The sequence below is a fragment of the Acipenser ruthenus genome, chromosome 10, assembly GCF_902713425.1.
Source record: "Acipenser ruthenus chromosome 10, fAciRut3.2 maternal haplotype, whole genome shotgun sequence".
Lineage (NCBI taxonomy): Eukaryota > Metazoa > Chordata > Actinopteri > Acipenseriformes > Acipenseridae > Acipenser > Acipenser ruthenus.
In genome coordinates this window covers 37767762-37782919 of record NC_081198.1, presented here as the reverse complement: position 1 = coordinate 37782919, position 15158 = coordinate 37767762, and the positions used below count along the sequence as shown (strand labels likewise).

Genomic DNA, 15158 nt, shown 5'->3' with positions numbered 1-15158 from the left:
GAAGTTTAGTCTACTCTACAAGACATTGTATTCTGTGTTGCTTGGACAAGATTTGATGTTTAAACTAGTCCAGTCTTGCTTTTTTATTTAAACTTTTTATCTCCCTGTCCCCACAGCAGGGACAATTCCACCTTGCCTTTATGTCAAGCCAAATGATCATTCAGAGATATCTCAAATTACATTTTAAGACATCTTGAAATATGTACCTGAACAGGGAGTTATTTAGAGATCTCTTTAAATGATTTAGAGAGGTCTCTAAATGAACAGGAAGTTATTTAGAGACACTGTATTTCTATATGATTTAGAGATATCTCTAAATGAACAGGAAGTCATTTTGAGATATATTAAATTGAATTTCAGATATCTAAAAATGATTTAAATAGATCTCAAAAACATTTTGAGAAATGATTTAACGACAAATGAAAATGCATTTTAGATATCTCATTTAAAGTCCCACCTAAAGATATCTTAAAAAATGTAGAGATATCTGGAAATGATTTAGAGATATCTTAAAATATTTTGAGATACAGTACCTATACATTAATTTGAGACATCTCTAAATAATAATTTGGCTTGCCATACGCCTTGCATAAATATAATGTCAATGCAAGGTATACTAACCCAAACCAATCCAATATGAAATGTTAAAAATGACACATGTTATGAATAAAGCATTATGCATTTTGTATACCTGCATCTAGTGTGTGGTAGCAGTTGCAGTTCAGGGTAATATGAGAAGCTAAGCCAGTTATATTATCCGCCGTCTGAAAACCCAGCCGGCAAATCGTGTGTGTGGGAAGTGATGCAGACAATAATTTGATCGATATGTCACCGCCCTAATCAGAACACAGAAATGTGAGATCCCGCAAATAAGACAACCAATAGGATTTCAATGGGCGTGCTGTCCAAGGATTGTGAGTGGATCGAGATGTTGTGAATGAGTCATTTCACAGAACAGCCGTGCTGGTGAGGTTGCTTTTTATTTGTCTTTATCTTAGAATTAAAATTATTCAAGTAACTACCGATACGAGATTAAAACATGTTACAGTTCAGGTCTTCGGCAGTGTTAAAGGAGTTGTTTCAGTCCAGCCTAAAGCGCCCTTTGCCGGGTATTATTGGTCAAAATAAAACGCTAGCAGTCTCCTACTGCTTTAGTACTGCCTGCCCCGATCTCAAAAAAGTGTTGTCTAAATTCAAGTACAATCACGCCGGGCGGTACCGAACATTGCTTCAGCCGTTAGCCTGGGTCAGATCCTTGGGAACCGGATGCATGAGTTTCAGCACCAAATCAGAAGACGTGGTGTCAGCTAATCAGCAGCAAAAGCTTGATAATATTAGCAGCAAAGAGGCAGCTGCAGAAAAGTAAGTATTGTTATCAAATGAGGGAAAATAAGTCTTTGCTTACCACGGTGAAGGGAAATACTTTAAAATGTAAAATGATGTACAATAAAAATAAATAAATAAATAAATAAATAATCAGTATGTGACACAGTTACAGTGTAGATGTATACAATCTAAAACGTAGTTCGTTCTTTTTAAAAGGTAAAACAACAAAATGCTGTAAACATTTTGGGTTAAATGTAACGGTTTTTACATTTCTTTGGTTGGGCGAAGATGTGCAGGTATTCGGCATAGCAGGGCAATAATTAAAGCATCAGCTGAAGGTAAGGTAAAACGTGAAATGACACAATTGTGAGGAAATAGGTGGTTATGTTAAGTGTGCGAAGAAATACTGTATTTGCATTGCCGCACATGTTTTTCACTGAGGTCAAGGGGAGTGGTGTAGGCCTATCTTTTTGCACAGCCGAGTCACACGATGACACTCAGCAATGTGACTACATTGGTAACCTCACACCGGCAACAAATATGCTGTTATGGTATTTGTGAGAAAATAATAAGAGGAACGTTCAGGTCTAATTTTTGATAATTTACTGCTGTACAACACAAAGACAATTGCATATTTTAATACGTTTGCAAACGTGGCCCTGAAGGAATAAAATGCTAAGCCATGCCTGATTCAAACAGATTTAGAGCTGAATTTTTAAGCTATGCGTATATCGGCTTAATGCAGCGTTTGATGCGTCATACCTACAGTACAGCACATCTCAGCTTGAAAGTTAAAATTTGGCCAATGGATAAATAATTTCACAAATCTGATTTTATGGAGCGTTTACAAATGGAACATTCTAGAATAATGTAGAAGCACGTATGTTTTTCCGGGCACATTCCCAGACACACTCAATGAATCATATTGGATGGTTTCTAGTGTAACTACAACTCTCTTTACTGTTTATGTTTACATGTGTAGGAGACTGATTACTGGACGTATACTACTGTACCACTGTCCCATTTTGCATTCAGTGTATTGCCTTACAAAAGTAGTTTTGTAACACCTGCATGTATGGCAAGTTATCTCCAGACTTGCTCTTAAAGGCACAAGGCTGAAGCCAACACAATGATTTAAGAGATTAGCACAGTCAAATGCAGAAACTATATTTGTCCTGTATTTTTCCTTGCTGTAATATGCATAGCGTTTCTTAATATTAGTACCATACATTTTAGTAATTTTTAAATCATACCCCTGTACTTATCAAATAGTTTTAATAAGGATTCAATTAATCGGGTTTTTGATTTATTCTAGTACAAAGGTCCTTTGTACTTTATGCAAAAACCGAAAATATGGCTGGAAGGCCATGCAAAACAGTAGGTGTTCAATTTGAATGACTTCACTGATGTGCATAATATTTGGTTGTGTAAATAGTGAGGTTTAGCTTTGTCCTCAATATGGCAAGGTTAAATGGGAATTGTTTGTATTTTGTAGGTAATGCAGAATTTCCGTTACATTTCACCCTAAGATTTAGGAAGAGCAAAAGTGTTCAGTCACCCAAAGAGTGAACGAGAAGACACACGTAATCCGTAAGAGAGTGTGGTAAACTACTAACATATGTATACTGTATTAATATTTTATAAATCAACTTTATTTATTTATTTATTTACAAAAGATGATATCTGTTGCATGATTTAGTTTGGTGCTCCACCGCTGCTGTTTATGTGCTGTTCCCTATGGCTTAATCTGCATTATTCCTGTTGAAAAAGAACTGCTCCAATTAAAACTGGTGCAGCATCTATAGAAGTCGCCTGTACACATCTGTTAGAAAATATTGCATTCAGGTTCTAGAAGAGTACAACAGCAGTCACAGGACACACTTTCTGCTTTAAAAAGCTTTAGAAACAGCATGCAAGCTGGCTGACTTAAGTTTCACAATTGCTAACCAAAACCGAGGGGATAACACATTAAGCATACCGGTACGTGTGCGTTTTTCCCCTCTATGCTAAAGAAAGCTCTATCTTCAGGAATTCAAACATTCCATGGGCACTCGTTACAGCAAACTCATTTTTTATAATGGTTATTACAGACTTTGTGGGGGATACAATACTGTACATGCATTGTCTTTTTCTTTTTTTTTTTTTTAAACATAGAAGAGATAAGCATTGGTTTAGCAAGCTGTAAATCCCAACACAGTGGCTTATCACTCCTGCATAACCAATATCAAGTAGCTTTGGTCAAGTACTGAGAGATTTGCATTCTTAAGCATCTTGTACAAATTGATCAGGGATTGTCAAATGTCTTTGGTACAAATTAGAAACCTACAAAACAAAAAAACTGAACAAAACCTTTTGCTCTAGTATAGCGGAATATAAAGTTTTTTTCCATTGAGCAGTGATGTCTTCCTCTCAGTACAAGAGGCAATCCAGAATAAGCCACTAGGTATTGTACATGCTGTTATATTTTTAGTATCAGTGCAATAGATTAAGTGCAGAACAATTCCAGTACTCATCAGCAATGCTTCCTGTGCTTTTGTTAAAATTCCAGATGATTTGTTTATTCTTTGTGGTTGAAGGCTGTAATTGTAAGTATCAGCTTACCTACAATAGGACTATATTGGTTCCAAGAAATACCCAGTATTCAAATAGCCCATATCATCATTTGTAGGATTCATTTTATGCCTGAAAGTGATGTTTTCACATTGAATATTCAACATGTTATACAATTTATACAAAATTAGCTACAGTAGGACAGGTAGAACATTGTAATAAATTAGTCTACAGTACCATTTGATAAAATATTTAAGTTGCTGTCATGGTGATGTGATACAGTAACAAATTCCAGCATAATTTAAAAATAGTGTCTCCTTAACTTAAGTTTCTACTGGACTATAAGTAGACCAATAAACGTCTTTTAATTGTTTTATTTACAGTGTGTGTATATCTCTCTCTCTCTCTCTCTCTCTCTCTCTCTCTCTCTCTCTCTCTCTCTCTCTCTCTCTCTCTCATATATATATATATATGAATCTGTATCTATATATATATATATATCTGTATCTATATATATATATATATATATATATATATATATATATATATATATATATATATATATATCTATCTATCAAATCAGTCATGCTTTACCAAACAGGGAATATTTACTTTCCACTAAGGTTAACTGATATAAGATAAGGGCTTGCACAAATAGAAAGAGTGTGGATGCATATTATAATACAGTATAGGCCTAGTAGATCCAGAATATAGTACAGTATAAAGTCTCACATTTCCCTCATGTCTTAAGCAGTCTTAAGCCCCTTTCACACTGGCTGTCCTACCCGGGTCCTGACCCATGTTCTGTTTTTCCGGGTCACAATCCCGCGTAGTGTGAAATCACGTCCCAGTGACCCACCTCAGGATGTGGGTCGACACGCATTGACCTGGGTTGAGCGAGACACAATGCATGACGGCCATTCGTAAGCCGATGAAATTTCACTATCACAAGGAATGTTTGTTTAGCCATATTTTTGTTGCTTGAGATACACCATAAGCCAGATTGCATCAGGGATGAAGAAACATTTGCTCTAATCAAAATTTGGAGAAGCTTGGATAGAAGTGTCTGTAACAAGCTGCTTCCAGGGCATCAATACACGCATTGTGTACTTGCGTCTGTCACCCAGATCAACCCTGCTTTATTAAAAGCAGTGTGAAATCGTATAGCTGACAGACATGACACCAGGTCCTGACCTGGGTAGAGCATACCAGTGTGAATGGAGCTTTAGTGGGCAGGTAAGTACTGTATAGGTACATTTGGAAGAAGTGGGGTTTATTTTATTTATTTATGTATTTCTGCAGGTTGACTGATTTTAGATGTTCTGAAATGAATGTCACATTATGTGTTCCTCTAGAAACTGCTCCCCTGTATGTAATGTTGGTACTGCCTATTGCCATGGATACTATAGTTAGAAGCTTTGTGCCATTGCTCCTGCAGAGGAACACACACACACACAGAGCATCAAAGGGAGCTGCAGTAAGCCACTAGCTGAATTGCAATATATGTGTTGTCACACTGCTGTTCTGTTGTCAAATGATGGATGCCCTTGACAACAATGCTAGATGCATTTTCAAGATCACTGATCACTGGTATATAATTGCAGTATATCCGATGCTGTGGGACCAGAGTAAGGGCGGCTATGTAAAAAGGCGGATGAATGAATCCTGTCATTATTATTATTATTATTATTATTATTATTATTATTATTATTATTATTATTATTATTATTATTATTATTATTATTTGTTTATTTAGCAGATGCCTTTATCCAAGGCGACTTACAGAGATATTAGTCTTAAATAATATTATGTATCAATGCTGTGACAAGATAGCTGTCTACCGTGTGGATGTGTGCATTCACTGCTGAATGACAGGCAGGAGAGAGAGATGGAGGTTGAAGTTGATACGTCCACAGGTGGAAGTTGACACTACCAGCAATGGTAGCACACGGATCACATACAACACAGTGTACGATATCTGAACTAATCTTCTCTGTTCAATAATAAACAAATGTTGCTGAAGAGGTTGATCATGGCGGATAAACTGCTAGGGCGGATATGTGACGGGGCTGTTACTTTTCTGCTTAACTACAGATGGGATGTAATAGATTTATTTATTCCCATAGATGTCCTAGGTTAACCTTTCAGAGAGTTATGCTTAGATAATGGCATCAGTTAATTGCAACAGAAATTGATGTTCGTTTTGACCATATTCCTGCGCCAGCTGGTGCCTGCCCTTTTTTTCTGTGTTAATCATTCTGGTGATTTTTGTCTTCTGTAAACACACACTGTATACACAGCTAATTGGGCTCTTTGGCACTTAGACACTGATGTATGAAAGATTCTCAGAAACTGCTGCGGTCAGTAAAAATCCTTTAGTAGCACTTTTTCACCTAGCAATCATAGATTTATTTTTTATCTAAAAAAATCTCTATCAATTAAAAAAAAAACAAAAAAAAAAACATTTTTTTTAATATAAACATCAGTTCAATTTATTTATATAGTGGAGATTATCTTAAAAGCTAGACACATGTTAATTCCAGTCTAGAAAGCAGAGAGAGAGATGTGGGTTTGCTCTGCTTTGTGAAACAATAACAGTGGGCATAGAAAAAGCAGGGCAGTCAGGACAGTCGACTTATTGATCTTCTGGTTTAGTACATGTGAAACGAATCAGTAGCTGAAACAGTGAAGGAGCTGTAAGCACACAGGGGGTCAAGATCATAAGATGTGAGCCTCGCAGTTAATGCTATTACGTAATGGGGAGAAAAACATGGAGCAGATTAACATTTTTTATAAATGATTCTTTACTTCTTTTTAAGGGTGTAACAAAGGGTACATTTTGACCTTCGAAGGTTTGAACCTTCGATGGTACTAATTTGCATAATTTACTGGTGACGTCACCGTAGCTACTAGTTTATATTGATTGAAAATAATCCATGAAAATTGAATACAACATTCACGTGTAGTTTAAAAATGTGTTATATAGAACAGTAATCATGTTTTTATAATTAATAAAAATACACATTGTTTATGTACATGTAATTGGTGCTGCTTGCGATTTATATACAGTAAGCTGCCGTGGGATACCACAAGCAGGAGTGGAGGGTGCTCAGTTTTTGAAATTAGAATTATTGGTGTTAGCGTATATTTTGAATGTCATGCTTATTCTAACATACCGCTTCTCTTACTATGTCTTGTACACTAGGTATATATTTTACTGCTATAGGTACCCCACCCCAATGCTTTTGGCATAATATACCCTGCACCAGTGCACAGCAGTGAGTGACATTTAATTTGTGATTTATAGTAGTTTGGCATCCATCTAGTGGAGATCCTTCACAGTCTGGAAGATTAGTCATGAGTGACATTTAGACACCCAACAAGTGTCAAAATAAAATCTTGTGGATACTGCCCTACCCCTTTCTGATGTTCTGGAAATTTAAAATCGGGTTACATTTTGTGCACATTTACTAAAGCCAGGTAACTTATCTGTGCAAAAGTCATACTTTTCGAAGTATCAAGTTTTAAAAATAACATTTAGGGACCATGGGAAGAAAACTCCAAGCAATTCCGAATTCATTTTAATGCAGGCATTTGCGTGGATTCTTTGTGTTTTTTTGTATGTACATTGCTGTGCCAGCAGAACTGATAGTGTCTGGATGTATTACAGTAATGTTATGTTCCTACGTTAAGTTTAAAAAAAAACAAACAAAAAAAAAAGACCACTTAACCTAAAGCGACAAAACTTGATGTGCACTAAAAGCTAATGTAAATGTCCCTGTTTTTACATTCGGTCTATTTGCACTGGTTATAATCCGTGAATAATCTAAATATACACGCACCTTACACAGCTGTTAATGAAGTATTTTTAGTGTTCATCTGCTGGGATCAGATGTCGGTGTAATAATTTACTTTTGTCTTAAAAACAAAACAAAAAAAACTGCAGTGCTTTCTGTGTGACTACAGACTTATTTTAACATTGAAACTGCCATCCAGCAGACCTAATGTGTGTTCACTGTATTTGTGTTTTAATTCTGCTAATTGGCCATATGGTATCTATTTAACACTACATACTGTAGGCCTACTTCTTTGATATGGTTGTGTGCTGCTAAATAAAAAAGGGAACGGATCTGTGAAAACTGAAGTAAACCTAAAAACGTAATGTTTTTGTTCATGTTTGGTCTTGTGGATCATAGAGCATGTTTTTAGCAATAGTCATTAGACCACATCTTCTCAATTAGCCCCTACTGTCATCAAGTGCGATCAGCCTTCACCATTCAAGTGTTAAATATGTCAGATGTTTGCACCCTAGACCATAACAGCTGGGTTTAGAGGATTGTTAATTGGCACAGATACATTTTTTTTTTGTATAATTTTTAAAAGCAAAAATAAAAATGTGTGTGGGCTGAATTAAATGTATTTTTCAGCTGTGCTCTGTAATGGTCTGGATGTTATATTTTGTTGTAGTAAAAGTAACCGTATTTCAGCTTTTTATTTTTAAACTGTGCCTGTAATGCTGTTTATTGGGGTCAATGGATTGAGTGGTATTAACTTCTATTTACGTCGGAAGGATCTGAATAGAGAGAACTGTAGTACTGAAAATGACATCTATTGACTAGATATTTACTATAACCAGTAGGATAGACCAAAATGTTAATGGAAAGAAGCATTCTATTGGTCCAGTGGTTCTCAAACTTTCAGGACCACGCCCCCTGTCCTCTGGTCTGTCGTACTAGACCAAAATCCAACATGGCACTGGCTTTTCTGTTTGTCACTGCTGCTGTGTCTTTTTTTTACCTCTTGCCTGAATCGGCTACTGATCCATCCATTGTAATAAGAGCACACTTAATACGGCAAATAAGTTTACCAGTTGTATTCAACACTTACTAAAGTGCATACCACATAATAAGCTGATCAATTAAGTACATCACCAGATGGCAGCAGACTTTGTCCAATAATATACAAGCTTAAAAAGCAACAGTCAGATGCACAACACCATCTAAAAGCTGTGACTGCCAGGGAAGTGTCAGCAGTTAGATTTGATTTAATTTTATAGGTTAGGATGTGCGCAGTACTCCCCCCCCCCCCCCCCCCGAACCTTCTTGGGGGGGGGGCCCCCACAGGAGACATTCTGCTCCCCCACCCCCCCATCCGCCACACCCCTAGTTTGAGAACCACTGTATTAAACTACAGACTGGAAAGACTCTTCATTTTGCCACAGCTCCTTGCTGCGCTGACCTTCATAAACCCTCAGGACTCTGAAGAGAGGAACAGCTGAGTCTCGTGCCAGTAATTAAAGCTGCCCTCTAGGAGTCGCATGCTAGATGCATGACATTTCCTGCATTTAGAAGCAGTGTTTTCTATTTTTATTTTTTAGTCATTAAGCAGAGAGAGAATTGCCATCTACAAAATGTGTAGGCTCATTATTTAAAATGACTGCTTTTGAACATTATACACGAGTCATTTTTATATATTTAACACATCAATTTATGTGCACATTTGTGGACCCAGAGCCTGAAGAGCATGTACAAAATTGATGTTCCTGTTTTATTTATCACACTTCCTGGATATTGTGAATTTATGCTTTTCAGTATAACTTTTCTAGACTTATTATTTATTATTAATTATATTTTAATAAATTACTATGTATTTGTGTAGCAATCCCTGTGTTTCAAGACATTAATCAGGATACATTTACTCAAATAATCATTACACAGTACTAGTAGATGGCTTTCTGTTCATCTGTTTATGTAAACCTGTGCCACTCATGGATTTGAGCCTGGTGAGTTTCAGATTAGCGGCACAAAAGGACACACTGACAATCCACAGTATTATAATGGTATGTGTAAAATGTTTGGAGGTGCTGAGAGTGTGGGGGTGTAGAAAATACATGAATCCCCCCTCGACATTTTTTATTGTCTCCAGTATAGGTTATTTGTGGATCGATTCGGTGACCTTGTAAACTGACCAATGCACATAGGTTTTCACATCATTGTAGGTCTCAATAAATCTGTTGTATAACTGTAACAGCAATAACATTATGCAGTATTTGTTAAAAATCTGAATATAGATATCTGTATAACAGCAATGGACAGATCAGTGTTTGAATGCACTGTAATGTATGCGTGACCTTGTACTTGTACAGTAGTTATTGCTTTTAAAAAAACAAAAAAAACTATACCTTGGTATGTTTAATAGAAATTGGCTCTTTTTTGTTGATTTTTTTTGCTATAAAAATGAAATGTGAGGATTTCAACATTTTTTTTTCATTACATTAAACTACTGCACATAGTACATCAACTGTTCAAGCCATTACACATTTAAAAATGATAGCTGTATTGATAGGCCTGGTATAATCTTATATACAGTAGTTGAAATACACATACAACCTGTCTGTGTTTATTTTGCATGTTTTCTCTCTTTCTTTTATCTGCTTACTTTGTTTGTGTGTGAGTATTTTTTGATTAGCAAACCCTTATGATTCATGCATTACTGTGCTGCAGTTTATATTGCTGCAACATCTGAATGCTGAGTTTTTTTTAAGCTTGCACTCATTTTACTGTATGTGTTTTATTTAATGACCTTTAGAAGCCTGCAGTATAAATTATATTCCTCTTCTTTATACAATATATTAATACATAAGTTATTTCTTGTATGCGTGTAATCATGCAGGTACAATGCATGGTTTTAGATGCAAAAGAGAATTTTTAGCACATTTAATTAGCATTGATCAAGTATTTCTGTACATTCTGTGCTTATCCAGTTATACTGTAGTGTACTTCTGCTAAAACAGGCCAATCCAATGGTCTATTGTTGCTGTGTACAGCCTAACCTGGACTACCAATGCTTAGCATATTGATCCATTCCAGGTTTTACCATAATTTTTTTTCCAACAGTGCTTAAGACTTAAATGTGTTTAAACCAGTTCATAATAAAACCTAGAATTGACAGCTCTGTATGCAATTTGTCTCATTTCCATCTGTTTGTGTCTGCTTTGACGTGCCATTGAGAGGTTCTTGTATTATGTTTGGATAAGTTTATGCTTCTGTACAGTAACTGCCTGTTTTGTTTTTCCCCTGTGGTTGTGCACTTCAGCAGACCTCCTAATTAAGCTTGCCTTTGAGGTGGATTTCCGGGCAGTAATTAATGTGTGTTTCTTATTTTCCAGGAGAAGAAAAGCAGGGATTTTGCCCAGCCTAGAGGATCTCCTGTTCTACACAATTGCAGAAGGACAAGAAAGGATCCCTGTTCATAAGTTTATCACTGTGAGTGCTGCTGACAGGTCTAGGTCACTGTGGTTCTGTAGTTGCACAGAGGTAACCGATAATCTCTGCTTGGATCAGGAAGTATTTACTCCTCCTGACACCAGCCATGCCTGTCTTCCGGAGATTAATAGTCTGATTTATATCAATTTCCATTTCACTCGCTGGTTGGATTCTATTTCTTCCCTTACATATTTTTTGCAGGAAGTTTAAAACAAAATAGAAAAGGAAGCATTGTTCAGCATGTGGTCCTGTTACTACGTGTACTGTGCTGCTCCAATTACTGTAGGCCTAATGTAGCTCATGAAACTGTTCTCAACATGTTCTTGAAATTCTTTCATGACAAACTTAATGTAATCAATTAGCTGTTGAGTAGGATTACAATACGTCTTTTAGCTTAACAATTGATTAAATTAAAAAAATGCTTTGTTTTATTTTTTTTGATAAAGGGACGGGTTCGTAGACCGAAATGCTTTGTACTCGCCATTAGTTATCAACCGTAGTGGTATAGAAAGTTTTCAACTGTGACAAACACAAAGTTTGTATTACTTTAGCAAAACAAGAACTACTTTTGATCTCTCTCCCATTCACAACACTTGGTAAACTGATTATTTCCCTTAAGCTACATTGCATGTGTTTCTTGTGACAAGTACTTTGTAATTAAGTGTCTAGTTTCCATTTAGTACCTCTGTGTAACACGTCCTACATAACTTTAAATAAAATCGTATGTATCCATATTTTTGATATTTTATTTTAAAACACGTTGGGGCAATTTCTTTCATCTGGGTAAACTGGGAGCTTCCACAGCACAGGGCTTGAATACTTATGCAAGCTATTTCAGTTTTTTTAATTTTCTTAAAAATATTTCCCAACATTAAACCAATGTCACCTTACAATAATTGATTTTGAGTTTTAGTGTTTTAAAATAAAATATCAAACAGAATGAAATTTCAATGTACCATTTGTAATTCAGTAATATGAGAGAATTGGTCAGGGGTCTGAATTATTTTGCAAGGCACTGTGTGTGTGTGTGTCTATATATATATATATATATATATATATATATATATATATATATATATATATATATATATATATATATATATATATATATATATATATATATATAATTTATTTATTTATTTATTTATTTATTTAAATCTATACAGGCATTAAAAGCTACAGGATTAAGAACTGGAGACCCAAGGCTGAAGGAATGCATGGATATGCTGAGACTGACCCTTCAGAACACTTCTGATGGAGTGATGCTTGACAAAGAGCTCTTTAAAAAGTAAGACAAGTCCACCAAAGTGTGTGCTTGATTTGGTTAATTATAAGGATTTATATATAATCAAGAAGTGAGTACCTGAAAATATATTCAGCCCTGCATAAAGTCCAATATATTGTGCTTGCTTCATGTAAAAGCAATTGAAGCGCCTGAAGTGAAATTGATTTCACAGTATACAGTACGTGAGAGCTTACCAGCACGTGTCAGGGTACAGCACCGTTTGTGTAAGGATAGTTGGATAGGAAAACAGAATTTGAGTAATGATTGGTGTAAGCGGGCGATACCGTAATCTGAAATGTAAAAAAAAAAGCAAACATTAAGCATTTCTTTTGACAGGTATTTAGCATTGTTCTGTGTGGTTTTGAGCAAAGAAACAAAAACGCTGTGAAACTGAAGGAGAAAGACAAGAACTTAATGCAAAACTAAAACAGACATGCAATCACATCTAATTTTTATACATAGCATGCAATGATTAGATCGTGTACATGTTTTGAAAACTTTAAATGAGGGCTGGTACTAAACACAAACATTTATAAATACATTAAGGCCCTTAGTTGCTTTATGAAGGATGCTCGTCTCTTCCCTCGTAGGTCTGTTCCTTTGGAATATATAACACTACGCTCCACAGACACTACTTTCATGTGACATGTTTATTTATACTCTTGCTAAGACACCAGTCAGTAACGAAACACGATCTTGGAAGTGGGTCAAAATGAAGCATTCGGTTTCAAGTTCTTCTTGCAGTTAGCAGCTGTTCTTTATCTGGACCTTCTCTAGTGCTTCTAGTAGTGGGAGTAAATGTTGGCAGATTCAGACACTTTTTTTTTTTGGTAGGTTTCTGTTCTTGCTGCCTTGGTATGTGTCATTTTCGGCTAAAGGCTGCTACCCACCAGACGCGATGCGGCAAGCGGAACTGTGCAGCGATGCATGAAAATGAATAGAACCTATACTTTTGAGAAGTATCTTTCATGTGACAGGCGACGCAGGAGCGGCACTGGAGCGATGCGAAATAGTATTGAATCCTATTTTTTCGATTTGACGCACGTCAACGAGGGCATTGAGCAATCGGAGAACAGCTTCAGTGCACGTGGTCCAGCAGGGTGAAGCAGTATCCAAAATGACGTAGGAAACAATATTTGTCGTTGGAAAAAATACTCTGAGCATTTATAAAGATACATCACAATTATAAAGATACAGATTTGAAAGATAATATATGGGAGTCCATTTTGAAGGAACTGGATAAGCGTGGTGTGTATGATTTATTGCCAAATAGGTTGAAATACCATCGGAGAAGACACATCATGTTGACAAATATGTTCCAGTCTTGATCATAGTTTTGCCAATAGCAATTCTGGACAGTTGTATAGATCTGGCAGTTATCAAACCTATCGCATCGCCTCTGTGTTGCTTTCGGTGTGTATGGTCATGGTGCTCCCAAGTGTCTCGTCACCAATTAAAAAATCGCATCGCGTCTAGTGTGTGTAGACCTTAATACTTCACGTGCTGCTTTAGTATGTGGGCCGCCAATACAATAAGATCAGAATGGGAGCGCTTTGTTGCACATGAGTAAGCCTATACATCTAAAACTGCCAACGCTGCTGTCTTTCCAAACCTAATTAGCCGTTTTATGCTGCAGTTTAAACAGCTGCATCTGCCAGACAAGAAGTACTGGTTATGGAGTGGTGTGTGACTTGAGTTTCACAGCAGTATAAATCAATAGATTCTGACATATTTTTTTTTTGTTGTTGTCATATGACCTTAGTAGAGGGCTCTGGCTTTCTCTAATGTTGGAAATTGCAGGACTAGGCTCAGCGTCGGGTACCAGCCGCATAGCAGTGTTGCTTCCTTGCCTGCAGTACATTTCCATATTCCTTGTGAAATGGCTTTAAACCACATTACAGAAAAACGTGTTTACAATTGGCTTTTAATATTGTCACATGGCTTTTGATGTTGCATATGAAGGAATGTACTTACATGAAAAATTGAGATTATTTGATTAGCTTTACTATGGGTGTTCCTTCTGACACATCTGTCATGTGAGGTTAGTCTTACTGATTTTAATCCTTTCCATTCATTCCATTCTTTTAAACGATTTGCCAGATGTTCAGTTACTTAATACTTTAACAGGTACTCTACTATAGCATGTTATGTGGTTTCCAATTTCAGAAAGTATACCTTCAGGTAAGACTCAGTACTTAATCGGTCTCTTAAATGGCAGTTTCTTTATTTAACAACAATAGGACCATTTTATTGCAGTTACTTGCAAATTTTGTTTAGACTGTTTTTATTTCAACCTAAAGGCAAGTATTTCTGTAGCAATCAAAGGTACGCCATTGGCAGGCGTGCACAGGGAAAACAAAGAAGCTTTACTATTAAAGAAAAATCAACATGCACACCTATTATGAAAATGCTATAAATTGCAGCTCATGTTAAGCTTCAACTGACAGAAGCATGAACTGCAAATTGAATATATTAATGTCAGTGGTTTTGGTGCTTGTCTATGCAAAAAGCCTCCAGCATATCCTGTGTTTAAAATACTTTGTAAGCCTTGCCCTCTGTCGGTAGTAGCCACACTGTACCTAAAATAACAAGACCTTCAAAGTCTGCATGCAAGGGAAGATCATTGAGTTAATGGCCAAAATACAGTATATTTCCCTGCCTTCTACAAAGTCCACAATGGCAACACATTGCTATTGAATGCCCATGCTGCCAGAATAAGCAATGATTTAATT

General features: G+C 36.3%; 1 protein-coding gene across 5 annotated transcripts in view; it reads left to right on the top strand.

Annotated features, from left to right (window-relative positions):
• The first annotated feature begins 825 nt into the window (after window positions 1-825).
• LOC117410838 (glutaminase kidney isoform, mitochondrial) overlaps window positions 826-15158 on the top strand; it is a 40288-nt gene continuing 25955 nt past the window's right edge. For 3 of the 5 annotated variants that reach the window (XM_034017721.3, XM_034017711.3, XM_034017731.3), the window contains exons 1-3: window positions 922-1362; window positions 11045-11141; window positions 12308-12429. In XM_034017721.3, the coding sequence (XP_033873612.1) occupies window positions 1040-1362; window positions 11045-11141; window positions 12308-12429 (542 nt within the window). In that variant the 5' untranslated portion in view covers window positions 922-1039. Of the gene's footprint in view, window positions 1363-11044; window positions 11142-12307; window positions 12430-15158 lie in introns of all 5 variants that reach the window. The other 2 variants (XM_034017748.3, XM_034017739.3) reach the window with 2 other exon arrangements.